General features: G+C 36.8%; 2 protein-coding genes across 2 annotated transcripts; one reads left to right on the plus strand and one right to left on the minus strand.

The window, feature by feature from the left end:
* Nucleotides 1–5,565: 5,565 nt before the first annotated feature.
* Nucleotides 5,566–9,544, plus strand: LOC113310470 (serine hydroxymethyltransferase 3, chloroplastic-like). The gene is made up of 12 exons (XM_026559161.1): nucleotides 5,566–5,726; nucleotides 5,844–6,098; nucleotides 6,552–6,747; nucleotides 6,825–6,999; nucleotides 7,125–7,242; nucleotides 7,344–7,456; nucleotides 7,568–7,690; nucleotides 7,822–7,926; nucleotides 7,994–8,080; nucleotides 8,194–8,301; nucleotides 8,992–9,064; nucleotides 9,149–9,544. Exons 2-12 carry the CDS (start codon nucleotides 5,864–5,866, stop codon nucleotides 9,421–9,423), a joined length of 1,608 nt encoding a protein of 535 aa, XP_026414946.1. The 5' UTR covers nucleotides 5,566–5,726; nucleotides 5,844–5,863; the 3' UTR covers nucleotides 9,424–9,544.
* Nucleotides 9,545–10,614: 1,070 nt separating this feature from the next.
* Nucleotides 10,615–11,499, minus strand: LOC113312114. The gene has a single exon (XM_026560872.1). The coding sequence runs from the start codon at nucleotides 11,497–11,499 to the stop codon at nucleotides 10,615–10,617; it is 885 nt and encodes a 294-aa protein (XP_026416657.1).
* Between the last annotated feature and the right edge of the window lie 7,357 nt (nucleotides 11,500–18,856).

Genomic DNA, 18,856 nt, shown 5'->3' on the forward strand with positions numbered 1-18,856 from the left:
AAAATGTTCTCGCAGAAGCTACCATCAAAAGGTTACATATGATAGCTAGGGCATTGGTTATGCGTTCCAACCTTCCTATTACTGCATGGGGGTACGCCATATTGAATGCAGCATTACTTATTCTCTTTAGACCCATTATTATCCAACCATTTTCTGCGTACCAGTTGGTAACTGGATATGAGCCTGGTATTTCACACTTACACATTTTTGGTTGTGCTGTATACGTGCCTATTACGCCCCCAAAATGTACTAAGATAGGTCCCCAAAGACGATTAAGTATTTATGTTGGATATGAATCCCCAACAATTATCCGTTATTTGGAACCTTTGTTAGGCGATCTCTTTGCCGCTATATATGCAGACTGTCACTTTGATGACACAACCTTCCCGTCGTTCAGGGAGGTATGGAAAAGGATTTCCTAAGGGAACGACAAGAATTTTCGTGGTGTATCCCCATTTTTTCTCATCTTGATCCCCGCACCACACAATGTGAAAGTGAAGTGAAAAGAATTATTGATCTTCAGAATGTGGCAAACTCAATGCCTGATGCATTCACTGATATTCCTAAAGTGACGAGATCATACATACCAGCTGCAAACGTGCCTGCAAGGTTAGAAATCCCTAATACGGGAAAAGGCACCCTATATATATAGAGGTGTGAAACCTACACTTGGTGGAAGTGTAGCTGAGGCCGTGGCCCCGTAAAGGAATAGGGGAAGACCACCTGGTTCGATGGACACTGACCCAAGGAATAAAGGAGTGAGTAAGGCACAACCCGATCCATTTATTATTAATACAGATAATCCCTCTCGTGAAATTGTCCCTGATTACAGTTATGTCCATGAATCAATACTGGAGTACACTCTGATGTTTGAAATGATTCCAGAGAGCAAAGAAATCTCTATGGATTATGAGAGTGTATATGTGTTGATGGAAAGATCCTCCAAGAAGATTGATGATGTATTTGCATACACCGTTGCTCAAGAGTTCATTGAGCACAATGACATCGAACCACGCTCTATTGCATAATGTCGAAGAATAGTAGACTGGCCTAAATGGGAAGCTGCAATCCAGGGCGAATTAAATTCACTGGCAAAAAGACAGGTATTTGGTGCGGTAGTGCTAACCCCACTAGGTGTCAAGCCCGTAGGACATAAATGGGTATTTGTCAGAAAGCGTAATGAGAAGAATGAAGTCTTGAGGTATAAGTCTCGCCTTGTGGCGCAAGGTTTCTCACAACGCCATGGAATTGATTATGAGGAAACATACTCTCCCGTAATGGACGTCATAACGTTCCGCTACTTAGTTAGCTTGGTGGTTTCAGAAGGACTTGAAATGCAACTTATGGATGCGGTTACAACATATCTCTATGGGGATCTTGATTCAGAGTTATACATGAAAGTGCCCGATGGCCTTCCATTGCCTGAATCAAGTAAATGTAAAGCACGAAGTTTGCTTTCAATTAAGTTGAAACGCTCACTTTACGGATTAAATCAATCAAGGCGGATGTGGTATACCCGTCTAAGTGATTATTTAATTGGGAAGGGATATACGAATAATTAGTTATGCCCCTGGGTTTTTATAAATAAAAACGAGTTCCGTATTTGCAATTATAGTTGTTTATGTTGATGATATGAACATAATAGGTACTCTTGATGAAATAAGAGAAACCGCAAGCTATCTGAAATCTGAATTTGAGATGAAAGATCTTGGGAAAATTCGGTTTTGTCTAGGACTTGAACTAGAACACCGAGCCTGTGGAATATTAATCCACCATAAGGTGCACCCTGCTAGCACTCCATGATTGGTCGAAGTTTAGATGTACAAAAGGATCCATTTCATCCCAAGGAAGATGACGAAGAGGTATTGGGAGATAAAATTCCCTACCTAAGTGTAATAGGCGCATTATTGTACTTAGCGCAAGGTACTCGACCCGATATATCATTCTCAGTGAACTTGTTAGCTAGATACAGCTCAGCGCCTACTCGGCGTCATTGGAATGATATAAAGAATATTTTCAGATACATAAAAGGAACCATTGATATGGGTTTATTTTACCCCTATGAAGAAGTAAGAAGGACTACTAATGGAAATTCAAATCCATACACTGAAATCCCAAATAATGTTTTGGTTGGTTTTGTTGATGCTGGGTACCTCTCCGACCCACATAAAGGTCGATCACAAACTGGTTATGTGTTTACTATCGGAAGCACAAGGATATCTTGGAGATCGACCAAGCATACTCTTGTGGATACCTCCACGAACCACTGTGAGACCATTTCCTTACACGAGGCGGTTCGTGAGTGTGTATGGTTATGGTCTATCATTACACACATTCGAGGGACATCTGGTACGAGTTCTACCACTGATGAGCCAACTTGCATTTGTGAGGATAATGCAACTTGCATCGAAAAGATGAAGCAAGGTTACATTAAGGGAGATAATATGAAACACATATCACCAAAGTTCTTTTACAATCAACAACAACAGTCTCTTCTGAAAATTCAAGTCAGTCAAGTAAAATCTGATGAGAATACGACAGACCTATTTACTAAGTCATTTCCTAAATCAACTTTTGAAAAGCATGTCAAAGGTATCATACTAAGGAAATTGTCCGAACTCCCTTGATTGTAATCAGGGGGAGTATCTAATGATATGATGTTGACATCAGGGGGAGTGTCTGTTGAACTCTTTTCCCCTTCACAGAGTTTACTTTGTCCCAATGGGTTTTGTTACTCGGCAAGGTTTTTAATGAGACAACAACAACACTAGGTTTATGACTCCCCTATTGAGATTATCTTTTTCCCATAGGGTTTTTATATTTTAGGTTTTTCTGAAGAGAAGTGGCCAGCTTTATTAACACGTTGTATTATTTTCCATTCGTCAAAGTTTTGTCCCATTGGGTATTCCTTGCCAAGGTTTTAATGAGGCAACACATTTGAAGTTCTTCTTTTGAACCGCACAAGGAGTAGTGTTGTAGGGCCTATTGCCCATGGATGTGCGGTCCATTAGTATACTAGGGTTTTTCCTTTTACTCTTGTATAAATAGAATGTTATACCTATGTAATGTGTTGTCTTCTCTGGTTAATGAAATGTTCTTCTCTCTCTATTATTCTTACTCCAAAATGACATCTATTTTTTTAATTTCATTATTTTTGAAAATTTCTTTAATATAAAAATTCATGTGCAAAGGTTCCTTTGTTATAAGGTTATACGTTTTATGAATAGTACCAATTCATCTATATAATCTTTTTCTTTTTGTTGTATCATATTACAAATTATGTGGTTCTTGGTATTGAAATTTTTAACTTTCAATTGGCAACAACAAGACATATTATGGGTAGTCTAAGGATAATTTTTTCAACTGGACATAAATAATTGAACTGAAGGAGTATTTGATCACGAATATAAATAATTGAACGAGATGAGTATTTAATAAGGCTCGCATTGATTATATTCATGCTAGATAAGGGTCTCACCGCAAAATATATTTTAATTAATTTTTATGAAACAGATACAATAAAATAAGTTAGAGCAAGCATTATGGATAACCAAGGCGTGCCATAATTAGGGCATCTAACCAAGCCCTGGCTATGAAAAACACAACCAATATGAGGTCCAATTTTCTTTGGTTGTATATTGGCGGGATACTCAGTAATTGTCCAAATTTTAAATTGGAGCCAAAACCAACATTTGTTAAATCAAAATATATGTGAGCGAGCATATTATCCGTATCCTTCTGTGCCGTAATCGACATGCCAAGATTTTTTAATAGAACGCTACACATGTGTAACATTCTATAGCAAACGTTGGTATCTACCACAATGTAAAGAATTTGAGCAACATAATGGTTGTTCTTCTTTACATTTTGGTCACCTTAGTGTTCGCTCTTATTTTACACATATTTAGGGTCCCACTAATTTACTGCTTTAAAAGAGAAATTGCACGCGTGCAACACAAATATCTTTGGAAACATTGATAATGTTAGAGACACGACACTTGCCAAGTTTGAAAGAACTGGAAGATCTAGACTATGGCATGGGTCGTACCAAAGTTAAAGGAGACATGCTTGTGAAGGGTAAAGCGAAGTTTCATGTGGCTCATCATCGTCAAAAGATAATGATGGGACAAAAGTCGTGAATCAGATATACTCGAGATGAATATAGAAACACAAAAAGAAATAATCGAGCGGTGAAGGGTCATAGGTGGTTGACAGACGGAACCAAATAATAAATCAAGAAGGGTATTGCAAATGATTTTGAGTTAGCGTCCAAAGAAGTTTTCAATAATCGCACAAGAACCAGTAATATGTGCCTAAGTCTTATATATGAAAACACAAAATATGGTTGCAGAGGCCTTTTAATGCGAAGATGTCAAGAATGAAATTAAGGATTTGAGTGAAACTTTTTCAAAAAGATTTACTTTCGAAATAGGAAAACACTATCTGGAGGAGGCACGCTAACTTTCATCAATAGTGTTTCGGCTAGTTTATCCATTTACTATCTTTCCATTTATCAAGAGAAATTCTCATGGGATGCAGACTCTATCAAGAACATGATTCATAATATTTGTTGGACATAGTTTCAAAATCAAAAGAGAAGGGGGGTCTTGGTATTTAACTGGTATAAGGTAGTTAGTAATGTCTTGACAAAGATTCTCACAGAATATACCAAGCGAAGTCTTACCTATATAAAATCATATTTCTTCAATCTTTATACAAGAAGTTGTTATTGGATAGTCAAGTTTGGGTAGGAAGAGGGTGGAATTAAAGACGAAGATGATTAAGGTGAACCGACCTATCCAATCGACGTTGTTTGGAGTTGTGATTACCCTTGCAAAACCAACTTATTTCTTATGATCAGGTAATGACGACGGATAAACTTTAAAGAAGGTGTATGAATATCTTTAGTATATGTTGTTCTCGTGAGGAATATAATGAATCTAGCTTGCACTTGTTCTATGAACGTTGGAGAATTTGATGAATGTATGATCACTTTGTTGAAGGATGTCATTTTCCGATGAACTTATGAGTCTAGTGTCACTACATTTATGCAAGCTTGGAAATTTGATTTGGGAGATAAAAGACTAAGTCGAATACGAAATAACATCCCGATCGCAATATGGCGATGATTTAGAAAGAGGGAAATTCAAGAATTTTCCATAACGAAAGGAGAACTGTGGCATGCCTTAAAATATTAAATTATAAATTTACAATGTTCTTTTAGGACGACATAAAGGCAAGAATGTTTGCACTAATGATAATTTAGATGATTGCTTTATTGGATTCTTTATACCGACCTCCATGATTTAGTTGTGTTTTTCTGGAGTAGCTTCAATTTCCCTTTACTTTTGGGGGTATTCATCGTGTTGGGTACTGTTCTCCGACTTATATTCATCGTGTTGGGTATGCTCTCAAAGTCCATGGCACATATTTGCCCATCCACATGCGCCGCGCAATAAATATGGGAATACATAGTACCATTGCAACCACCCCGAGGTTGGCATTTTGATGTGTGGCCCTTGGAACAAAGCCATTGTCAGCTGGTCTAGAACGGGTAAGATAGAACCTAGTTCACTCGGTTAATCCAACGCTTAATACAAACCCACCCAGCTGCATCCTAAACCCTTAGTTCTCCCCTCTCTGAACTTCTATCAACCTCTCTCTACACCGCACGCCTAAACCCTTTCTTTCCATCATCATCATCACCCCAAGAAGAGGCAGATCAGGTATGTGGAAATCCTTTTTTCTTTTCTTTTTTCATTTCAATTTAGGGTTTCGTTTTGTGTTGAAACCCTTTCCATGTTTTGATTGTTTTTGGTCCATTTTTGTCCTTTTTTTTACAGTGCAAGGAGAAGTGAAGAAGATGCAGGCATACAGTGGAGCTGCAATAATGGGTGCTGCTGTACAACAACCCGATCTTTTTACTAAAGGTTCTTCCACTTTTTTTCCCAAGTTGAGTGCTACTAAGGATAGATTTCCTTCTCAAGTTAGGTTTAATCCAGTGAAGACTTGTAAAGCGGCCTCTTCTTCAATCGAAGGGAGCTTGGTTACAGGAAGACCACCATCTTCTGTATCAGTTCCTATTCCTAAAATGGGAGGTAATCAAAAAAAAAAGAAAAATTGAATGATTTTTTCCTTTGTACCATTTGTTGTTATTTGAATTTTAGAATGAGTTGTTATAGCACTTGCAAGCATTTGTGAGACGCCGGTTTTCTGTATGTAATCTGAATGCTTAAGCATTTGTAAATGATAATCTAGTGTCATACCATTAGTTGTTGTTGTAATTGGAATGCGTAAGCTTGACGGTTGTTGATTGTTCTTTCATTTTACCCTTCTTTTATGTTTTGGTCTATGGATTAGATTGGTTATCTATTATCAAAGCTAGTGCTAATTTGATTTGAGTGGGCTTCAAAAGCTTAACGATAGCCTGGGTTGTTCGGTAGATACCAAAGTCAACGAATAAGAATTATGTGTTGTACCTTCAGTTGTTGGCTGGCAGAAATGCCTGACGAGTTTTATGCTTGACGTATTTTTGTATTTTGTTGTATTAGGTAATGGAAGGGGTTTGATAGACCGTAATCTGAGTGAGGCAGACCCTGAGGTACGTTCAATAATTGATAGTGAGAAGAATCGTCAGTTTAACAGCTTGGAGCTCATTGCTTCGGAGAATTTTACATCTCGCGCAGTGATGGAAGCTGTGGGTTCTTGTCTCACAAACAAGTATTCAGAAGGGCTTCCTGGTAAAAGGTAAAGATGGTTCTTAATGTTGTATATTCACTGTATTTGTATTGAAATGCATTTGATCATTTCATTCCGCGATTTAGGTATTATGGTGGCAATGAGTACATTGATGAGCTAGAGACACTTTGTCAACAAAGGGCTTTGGCTGCATTTCACTTAGACCCAAAGAAATGGGGAGTTAATGTCCAACCTTTGTCTGGTTCTCCTGCAAACTTTGAAGTTTACACTGCACTTCTCAACCCACATGACCGTATTATGGTAAGTTGAGGTCTCTCTCTGTTTCTCTCCAATTTTTTGTAATCATTTTTGAACCCCTAAGGGATGTAATCAACTCTCCTTTCAAAATATGGGGCAGTATTAATTTGTTCATGCAACTGGCACAGGGTTTGGATCTTCCTCATGGAGGTCACTTGTCACATGGATTTATGACTCCTAAAAGACGGGTATCTGGGACTTCGATTTATTTTGAATCGATGCCCTACCGTCTTGATGAATCAACAGGTGCTGCTCTGTATTCTTATATTGTGTAATGACTATGTGATCTATTGTTGTTCATTTATAATTCGTTGTTAATTTGCATATATTACCAAATTCACTTGCAGGCCTTATTGATTATGATATGCTTGAGAAAACTGCCACCCTCTTTCGACCAAAACTCATCATTGTTGGTGCTAGTGCTTATCCTCGTGATTTCGATTATCCTCGAATGAGAAAGGTATGCACATATCTTTTGATTGTCAACATTAGTGATTCTAAGTGATCAGAGAATCAGAAAAGTTAATCCATTATGCACGCCTAATTGCCTTGCCTGCTATGTTTCTTGAAGATTGCAGATTCTGTTGGGGCTTTTCTCATGATGGATATGGCTCACATAAGTGGTCTCGTTGCTGCAAATGTACTTGCCGACCCATTTGAATACTGTGATGTTGTAACAACCACCACTCACAAGGTACACCTAGTCCCATTCACAAAGTCCGCAAGACTGCAACTATTGACACCAACACAAGAAGCATTTGTTTTTATTGGTTTTAGGTTCAAGGGACATTTGTTGTTTACTATGTCTTCTGTTTCACTTTGCAGTCATTACGAGGTCCCAGAGGTGGCATGATTTTCTTCAAGAAAGATCCTGTGCTTGGGGTTGATATGGAATCTACGATTAACAATGCTGTTTTCCCAGGGTTACAGGTAACTAAAACTGTAGCAGTTGTTTGTGATTTGTCTTTGGTTCAACATTATAACGTTTTCCTTTCAGGGAGGTCCTCATAATCACACAATTGGAGGGTTGGCCGTGTGCCTAAAGCATGCTCAGAGCCCAGAGTTTAAGGCTTATCAATTCCAGGTAATTACTGCCAGAGTTTGTTTAGAAGGGTGGTTAAAATTACACATGCAAATCATGGTTATATCTTGATTTATGTCGATTAATGCCGTGGTCCGTGGCTCCTTTTTATGCAGGTTGTCTCCAATTGTCGAGCACTTGCCAGCCGGTTGACTGAATTGGGGTACGAACTGGTTTCTGGGGGTAGCGATAATCATCTTGTTTTGGTAGATCTGAGAAAAGCGGTAAGTATTTGCTGGTGTGTCATAGTTCGTATTGGTGCGACTTACTATGTAGTATCTATAGAATTAGCGCATCCATAATGGTGTATGCTAAAAGCTAAACATGCCATAGTAATTTAGCATATACACCACTTTCCCACAATGGATACAGAACTTAGTTGATAGCTCGCAGGGTTTAAAACCCATCCTTGCACTGGCGGTATTTGAAACTTGGGTAAATTTATTGTCAAATTATTGGGATTTGGGCGGGGTTTTAGACTTGGCCAAAACTTAAGGGGTCCCACTTTTAATTTGTTAGGCGGTGTTTTAAACCCATCCAAAATCTGAGTGGGGTTTTAAAGTTAAACTCTTCCCAAATTTTGAAACTGAGTGGAGATTGAAACTGCGCCCCAGTTTCAAACAACGTAAGTTAAATTTGAGAATTGCTAAATCTGTAGGGTATTAATAACTTTATACCATATCCATTACCGCCCCATTATGGTATATTTACCATATTAATTTCATGACTGTGGATGCTCTAAATGAACCCATATGGCTGGTCAGCAACTTAAACCAATACCATATTTTTCTTCGTTATTCAACCAGTAACGCACAGTCAGTACAATGTTTAATATTTATCCAGCTTATCGGGTTCTCTTACTGCTCAATTATATTGATATTGCCTAATTCACTTTTGTGTCCCTCCGATGAAAGGGTCTTGATGGTGCACGAGTGGAGAAAATCCTAGACTTGGCTTCTATCACCCTCAACAAGAACTCTGTTCCAGGCAAGTACTCCCCTATAGTCTTTCTTCTTCCATCCGCTGTGTTCAGCCATTCTTAAACATATTTGTATGAATCTGAATCCACAGGCGATAAAAGTGCCCTAGTTCCTGGAGGAATTCGAATCGGTGCACCAGCCATGACTACCCGAGGATTCACCGAGAAAGAATTCGTTGAAACTGCAAATCTCATTCACGAGGGCATTCAACTAACTGCCAAAGCAAAAAAATCTGTTCAAGGATCAAAGCTGCAAGACTTCATGAAGTTCGTCGAATCTCCTGAATTTCCCCTCAAGGATGCTGTTGCAGATTTGAGAAAGAGAGTCGAAGCTTTAACAACCCAGTTTCCTATTCCTGGATTGTAACATATTTATTAGGTCACGAGTTCTGTTCCCTAGACCCTATATGACATATGTATCTAAATGAGCAAAAGACCGTGAGAGCATATTAAAAAAGCTAATGAAATCCCACTTTTGTTCCTAGTAATTGCTTTTTGAGCTCATCCGGACCTCCTGGTCAGTACCCAATGTTTAACTTTCTTTAATGCTCAGGTGCCCCTAAGTTTGTGCCGAAGCAAGTTCGGCCATTCCAGGAGTTTCGGTGATGTACGCTGGAGTGATTTGTCACTAGTAAATTCGGTTCCTGGGTAAAAAGCATGAACTCATATTTGGAGGCAAAAACAGTCGCACTGGCTTCAAAATTCATGCCATTCATTGGTTTGTTTTTCTGTGAGACGATTAATCCGAATGGACCAGTTTTTTTAAAGGATAGAAATCTAAAATATGTATGATCGAGCATGGTGCAGATCCTAGCTGCATTTTCTCAATATTGGTTAGGATGAAGACAAGGTATAGTTTAGGCCGCTGACTAATTTTGGGCCATAAGGAAGATTCTTTCCGAGTCACTTGCAAATTTGGAGCACATGGTATCTACTGGATACTACCACAAGATCACCCTCACATCGGATGGTATCAAGTCGGCATTTGCACAATGCCAATACAGAATATTGAGCCTAACACACTTGGACTGTCATGTTTATAAACCTTAAAAAAGAAAAAACAATTTCCATCTCTAACATTACTCCTAACCGTCAGGGCTATGATGACGATTCTTTCATGTTCTACTGACTGTTTTTCGTTTATCTGTTGGGACTAAAGGTGGCGGGCATGCTTCTGACAACCAAATGTTATAGGGCAACTAATGACAATGCAGAGTCTACAACAATGCACGCTATCGACAAGATAATATTGATGCAAATTAAATTTATTTATGCAAATTAAGATGAACATCATCCTTAAAAAACAAAAATCACTGACCAAATATTACCAGACCAGAGCAACATGCTGCTAACTTGCTACAAACACCCGCTAACAGAAACCTAGTTTAAGTAAAGCAACAACCTAAATACCAGACCAAGTCAATTTATTGATGCAAATTTAGATGGACTCCTTGCCTGCGTAGCTTTCTTTCACTAACTTATGAGGTTCGCCTTGTAATATGAGCTAATCAACCTTCGAACAGGAGTACCAGTACCATTTAAGAGAATAGCATATGGTTCAGAATCTATTTATTGGTGCCAGCTTCGTCACTTCTTCCCCAAGTGCTTTCAGAGAAACAAAGGTGTTCACATGTGGAATCGCTTCAAAACGGTTCCAAACCTTATCAAGCATCCAATTGTTTCTTGGAGTTGCACTTTTCAGGTCATAAGAAGCGATTGTCTTCCCAGAATAGAACTTGAATAAAATTTCACCCCTTTTAGTAAGGGCAAACGGCATCGCAGTCCTTGTATTCTTTCTATACAACTCCCAACTGACAATTGATGGAAGCGGACACTCTTTCACCCAAATGTCTTCTTTCCCTTTCACTTCATTCTTCCTTAGCACCCATATACCTGGAATACCAGTAATACTCAATGGTTGTTGAAAAATGCACAGACATCCCCCCAGCGTGCAAAGTTTATTGCTGTAAACATTGTTATATTCATCCATAGAAGGTGGTGGTGAAATCAACTGGAACTCCGCACTTGCGAAATCAAAAGCTACAATCATCCCTGTCGAATCTAACCAGAAACAAACTCCATTCAAATAAACACTCCTTGATCCTCGAATAAACGAATGATGAGTTTCTCCTTTGTCTCTCCATCCACCACCACTGCCAAGAGTGTAAACCTGTAGATGTCCAGCAACATATCCACCTTGTGCAGCAATCATCTCATCGCCATAGTATCGAATTCTAACAACTTTATACTCATTCTTCAAACGACAATACCCAAATCCAGATAATATTTCCAAAATCTTTCTATCCTCCTTCTCCTCTTTGTCCTTGATGAATCTCACACATTCTTTTGTGATTGGATTACATACAAAAACAGGGTTAAGAATGCTAAAATCGCTTGTCTCAGCCAAACAACTAAACCATTGTAAGAACCAATCATTTCCCATGAACCCTTAGGGAGAACCATGTTAATCCTTGTAATTTCCTCATAAGATTGATCATCAAACCCTAATGTGTATAGATTTTTCATTAAACCTACGAAAATAAAACTCAAATTGAGACTAGATGAAGAATTGACCTGAACATCACCACCGTGAAGAACATGCTGCTGTAGATGCATATCGTTGAAGTATTTGTCATTGAAGACGATTAGAGATCTCAAATTTCTGCAAACGCGTCTGCAATTTAATACATATTCCACTGGTAATCGAGATACGATGTTTAAGATGATTTCTGGCGGAATTACAAGCATGTTCGACATGATTATTGGTTGATTGCTTCAAACCGGAGTAAGAAATTCCGATCAACAGAGAGAGAATTGGGGAAAACGAATTCAATGGCGCTGCTTTAATCTGTTCGGAGAAGGGGATCCGTTGCCTTTAAATAGTGATTTGGGAAAGTCGCTTTATTTTTAAGCTATTTGGATAATCGCGTTTGAAAGCTTTGGGTTATTTTAGGAATGTCGCGTTATTTGTACGCTTTGGGCTGTTCCGGTAGTCGGATTTGCGGAGTTCCAAACGGACCGGGAAAAATATGATTCCGTTATTGAGATCGGAGATTTATGTTCCTAAATGGACCTTGTTTGTTTGGATATGATTCAGGATTTGTATCTGACTCGGAGTCTGATTCGGTCTGAATCAGATGCTAGATTATTTGTTTTTTCATTTTGCGAATGCGTGGAAGGTGGTTGTTTCTATGGACTTGTTATGTTGTTTCTATTGGTATGGCAAATCAAAAAGTTTTGAACCGACAATGGAACTGGCAAACATACTGGGTGAAGTGGCAAACTTGTCACTTTGCCCATCGAGGTAGAGTCTCGACCAGTGGGTAGAGTCTACTACCTAGTTTTGATCGCTCGGCGATATCTACGACACTCAGTGTTTACTGCTTTAAATCAAGATGTTTTTTCGTTCAGTTTTCTCTGTGAATATTTAATTTCTCGTACAATTCAACTCACTCTTTCTCTACACCTTTCGTTCGAAATGATTCGCCCTTGCTTCATTCGGAAGAAGATGTCGGTCTAATTCGAGTTTGGATATCAGTTGCAAGTAATGGAGGTATAAATCTTGCCAGTTTTAATTTGTGGGATAATGTGTTTCAAATTAAGATTTGAGGCATTAGACGATAACAAAAATTCAAGAACCAGGAAGAACCTTGAAGTTATATTTCCATCATCAAGGATCATGTGAGAAATTATGCGGAAATTTTGTGGATGGCTAACCAAGATCATCTTGGATTCTCGAGTAAGTATCGTAATAATTTTTAATTAATCTTTTAGACCGACTCAATTTTTATTAAATCAAAATCATATCAACTCATTATTTATCTCTATTTTTAGAAAATTCTGGCACATACCATTTTTTTTTTGAAGTCAGCGCCAGAGAATCTAGTTATGATGAATATTATGAACACTTAAGATTCATGTGTCTGCATTCAATGTAGATTAAATGCTATGTAACGATAAAATGTAAATACCGTCTGGATTTGGACATTATTATAAGAACTTTCATTAATAAAAAGGGAACGGTTACATCAAGTACTTGAAAGTAAATTACAATTATAAATTACTAATTTTGTTGATTATCCAAACCATTAAAGATATGACCGACAAGGTTTGTGGATCAAGAATGATGTTTAATATAATAAAGAACTTACTAGTTTGAGTGTGAGTTGGTGGTTGAGTGGAATCAACTGAATCATTTCCAAAACCTTGAAAAATAACCTTAGGGGATCATCCGTGTGGAAGGGAACACGACTGAAATCTTGATATGGGTGAAATGCTGATGCGGTTAAGGAAATTGGGATACAAATACTACATTGTCGAGATGCTTCAATGTTCAAGCCACCACCAGAAGTTTGTTACTGAAATGCATCAATGTTGAAGCCACCACTAGGAGTTCATAGCCGAGTTATTTCAATGTCAAAGCTCCATCATCGAGTGATATTTTGGGGGATAAAGCGATGACTTATTTGACTTCCGTGGCTTCTTATACTTCTTTGCCTGTCATAAGTTGAACCAGAAGGAGCACCTCCGCCACCACCAAAATAATAACATGCACCGTTACTTTGATGCTCATCAATTGTTTCATATAGAATGACAGGTTTGTTCAACACAACTATTAAATCATATGAACTAGGGAAACGTTTTGACCATAACCAATCTGACCTGACACCCAATTCTTCTTGGTACTTCTGAATGACTGGAAAAAGATATTTTTGTTGCGAGTAAGGGTTCATTAACGCATAAGTAAGGATGCAACAAATACCTGAAAATAGTAAAAATGTATTAGTAAATAAAAATAAAAATAAATAAATGATGGAAATGAATTATGGTTTTTACCTCCAAAGCTTGAAAAAAACCATTTAGGTTTTTGGAGGTCGGGCATTCACCGAGGCTTGTATTCAGTTCAGTTAGAGTTGCGTATTCCCAGCCTAATATTGGTGGTCGCTCTAAATCTTTTAAGAAAGGATCATTTTCTTTTCTTACATGTATCTATAACATGACAGAGTTCAAGAAGAGTGGACCTATACGCATCCTAAGAAGATCAAAGACAATGCAAATGTTGATGACCTCCAAGCTAATATGAACATCTCTTCAACATTTAATGTCAATGATATCTTCCCTTATTTCCCCGTCAATGACGTTTTTCTTACAACATCAAATACGAGGTCGAATTTTGTTCAAGAAGGGTGTCATGTTGTAGGATATCTAGCTAACCAAGTCACCCCTATCTGACATGAATCAAACCTCTTTTTATTTATAGTTTCTTTCTTAATTTAGGATATATTTTTTTCTAGTTCTAATTGGCGTTTTAGTTTAGTTTGTTTTCCTTTGTCTAGTTATTTTTTTTCTTCTAGTTATAATGCTTTTAGGATATAGTAAAACCTATATAAGATGGCTGAATATTGTAGAATTCTCCACATCCAATACTATTATTGATTTATGAAAGTTATTTTCTTAGTTATTATTCTTTAGTTTTGGTATTACTTTTGTGAATAGTTTTCATTATTTATTGAGTATTTGATCCAAACTCATACACTTATGCTGTGTTATTTCCTCCTTGCTCGGCAATAATTGCTTGAGAAGCAGAAGAATATCTAATTTCCAAATCCCTATATCCCATAATGCAAAGAATACAAACTCACCAGACAATGAAAGAGTACGTTTTCACATGAATTTCTCATGTTCGTCGATAAATATGAGATTTCTTTAGTAACTAAAATTTTCGTGTTGCCTTTAGCAAAGTAAGCTCATATAAACGGTACTCAATCTAAATACACTCAAGCGAACATAAAATAAGCTCTGCAAGGAAAATGAGAGTCTTTAGTATAAGACATGTTCTTACATCATGCATTCAAAATAAAACAAATTATAATACTTGTAATTTGCTCATATCACCAGCAGTTATAATCAGGATGCCTTTAACATGCAAAGAAAAATGCTAATATTGATAAACCCTGCAAATCTAAGATTATCATCCAAATAACAAACAACAACAACGATTTCTTTAAGTCTCCATAATATGTCAAAGACCCATATAATATTTTTAACTAGTCATACAGAAAATGCAAAACAAAGTTAAACCGTGAGTATATAAAAGTAAACTAAATTGCATCAATAAGTACGAACCAAATGGTATAACAGGTATAAAGATGGCTCTTTGATAACATAAATATTAATATCTAGTGTTTGAATATCAAAGTTACCGAACACATCTTGACCAAAAAAATGATATTAAGAGTTAAAAAAAACTTTATCATCTATTGAAATTACCACCAAATAGTTTTCTACTTCGGAAGAGAAAACTTCACAATTGTTAGACCCATAGTGATTGAGCTAACGACAGACGCATAATAAGTAACTTCAGACTTCTTAATTGCCGAAAAAGTTCTTGAAATGCATGAGGAATTGTAGATGTTCAACCTTTCATTTAATTCACGATATTTCTACTTGGCTAGATGCCTACATTTTGTTTCACTGAGTCTCCTGAAAAAGTTCACTACAACAATGTAGTTATGACCACCCAAAAATCAAAATTTCTTTCTCAACAAGGTGTTCGACATCTTACTCGGTAGTTAGCAAATTCATCATTAAAATTAGGATGTTACTGGTTGAATCTTCTTATGGATTTCAATGTCCATAAAGCTTGCACAACCTTCTCAAAACACCTTAAGGTTCAAGTGAACCGGAGGAATGCCCAAGATATTTTACCTCAGATGTTGGGGAAAACGGTGAAGGTACTCACTCGAGGTGGGAGTGGTTGGAGGAGCCTCACAAGATCTTCCATGAATGTGACGTTTCCGGGAATCATTCAAGTGAATAGCATCTCAATTGGATGCAAAGGTATTTGACTTCTTATTAATTGGTTGAAGAGGTCAGTTCCAACATGTATAAATTCCCCTATAGTAAAAAATTGAGGTATATTGCCGTCCATTTCCTCTTGATTTCATGATTGGTTCTAGAATAGAGAGACAATTATGAGTGAGTTTGCAGAAAAGACATTCATAAGCTGACAGATAGACTTATAACTCCGAAGAGATTTATCTCAAAACTATCATATATATGTGTAGGCCCTAATAATTGGAAAATCACGAATTTCTTTTGAATTACGAATATAGATTGTCTTTGAATAAGATTAAACAGTATCTTTCATATCATATCATCATCGCTAATACGTGGTGAAGAGATGTACCTTTATACTAAGGAAATATACCAAATGTTACACTAGTGTTTAATTTGTATATACAATTTTGTATTTTTTTTTCATATAATCATTAACAAATGTTACCCTTTTCAAGTATAAGTTTTTCTTTATGATATGAAATTTCTTTTTATGCATATGATTGTTTGATAGTCGTACATGTGTGATCATTTAAGTTTTCAAAAAAAAAATTCTCAAAAATAATCATGCCAAAATCTGATAATCCATTTATATTGTTGTTTGGTGTATTTAATATTAAGTTCATTGTAGACGTATGTTTATGTGCTACAAATAAAATGTATTGCAAAGCATTCGGAAAAATAATTAAAAATATATTGAAACTTAAAAGAAAAACTAATTCCATAAGATATGGGATATATGAGGACGAAAATTAAATGATGTTTCATTAAAAAACACCTATTTTGGATTATATTATCTGGTCTTGTGAAATAATCAAACGTAATTGTGTAAACCATTTTCTTCACCCAAAATAGAGCTGTTTTCTTTGTCTACTCTATCCGATGTCGATAATTTCAACTCTTTTAGGTTAAGCACGTACAATCTAACCTGTAGTGGTTTAATCTGATAGAAGACTTAAATAAGATCATGGCATAAAGTTTGAATTAGAAAAAAGTGAACTTTTCTACCTAATCACCTAGATAGTAAGAGAACAAAAGAAGGTTGCTCTCAACCGGTGGTCACCTCGGTTTTTTCTTCTTATCAGACATCTTAAATAACTAGTAATATCTTCACCATTTTTACAAATTTACTACAATTAGCTCTATATATTTTCTACTTCTGAACTAGGGTTGTTGCTTTGATTTATCCTTTCTGTTATTAGATGTAATAATAATGTTGAGAAGGTAGAAAGAGTTAACAAAGTCGCTTTACTTTTTTAGGGATTCTAGTTAATACATGATATTTTCTTTTAGAGTTAGTATAGTAATACATAATATTTTTTATCAGATATTATTTAATTTTCGTCTGCGAATTGGTGACTCTGTAGTATATTTAATATGATTCTTCTTGTTGTGTTCTCATTAGAACTGAATCAGTAGTGTCTGAGACATGCTTCTAGGAACCCGTATTTGCATCCGTAACCTGATATGGTAAAAAAAACAAGGTTAAAGAGTAATAAATACTTCTCCATAACAATGGGAAAGTATTTTCTTTTTAGGAAGGTGAAGTCATAGGCACTAGCAAATGATATATTCATATTTACGATGGAAGCAAGATAGAAGCTATAACAATAACAATAGAAAATAAAACAAGATAGAAGCTTTAGAATTTAAGATGTATGTTATCAAGTCTCTAAACTCTCCATAATCCTCCATTTATATTTATAGCCCAAAATTCCATGTTATTTGCAATGTGTAACTTTTTAATCGGAGAAGTCCTCCATCTAAAGCAGGATGGCGGCTATCAATATTAGATTTTTGTTGTGGAAATGAGTTTATCCTACTTATTTTCCAATCCAAATATCATGTTGTAAATTAACATCTCAAAACTTTGAGTTCTAAATATGCATCACTGGCTTCCAAGCACTGTCCTGGTATAAGGAATGCCTTGGACTTGTGCATACATCATTGTAAGCCTAACTCTACCTTCCCTACTTAACTTAGGCATATCTAAAAGCATGCATTGATCTTGCTCGTGCCAAGGGTGCATCAATCAGTCTCATGTCGTACTTTTTTTAGGATTATGCAATCTCTGTTAACTTACATACTGATATTTCTTACTTTCCTGGCCATGCCCAATGCGCCATTGGTGTATGCCTATGTCCAACGCCTTGATAGGGAGTATAAGCACTCAAGGAATGGAATATAACTCTCCATATCAAGTATGCACACAATCATCTCTTGCATCACATTACCAAGCTAGATGATATGAGAGGCCAATATGTCGCAATCATCAGTTAAATGATATGGGAGAAAATATGCTGGACCGGAAATGTTGCAACTCATTGCGACTTCCTACGTTCCCTTCCCTACTACAAAAGGATCAAGCACTTACCGGAGTTCATTCTCGAAGGGACAAGAACCTTAAGCTAACTTGTGTTGCAAGGCCGTGGCCAAGCAACAATGTCCTAGTTCGTATAGGATATTCCATCAAAAATGCATCAAGGTAATGCATTACTTATTTGGCAACATGGCATAGTGATGCATTCGCATCATATTCCCCATTCACAAGGCTACTCAACTCTAAATGAGTCCTATGAATAATTTATGCTTTCCGTCTAAGATATGGAGCTTACTTTGTGCATTGTCTGCATATGCACCTCTAACCAACTACCCATCTCAATATGTATTAAGGACATTTTTACAACTTAAACTTGCGGACCACTTTGACATATTTTCTTCACTATTCATAGCAATTTCCATGTATTTTTGGATAACTGATCATGATGGTTGTGTTTTATTCTGGCCCTTAAGCCAATTCATCCATGATGGTTCTACATTATCTTGGCCAGCCTGCTCTGTCTTAATGCACCACTGTGTTACAATATTGGTCATAGGACAATGACCTGCGTAATGCGCTATGGTAGCGCTACTTTACTCAAGGTCATCCTCCCTACTGGTCTGATGCACCATTTGGTACTATA

This window comes from Papaver somniferum, chromosome 9 (assembly GCF_003573695.1).
Source record: "Papaver somniferum cultivar HN1 chromosome 9, ASM357369v1, whole genome shotgun sequence".
NCBI classification, from domain to species: Eukaryota; Viridiplantae; Streptophyta; class Magnoliopsida; order Ranunculales; family Papaveraceae; genus Papaver; species Papaver somniferum.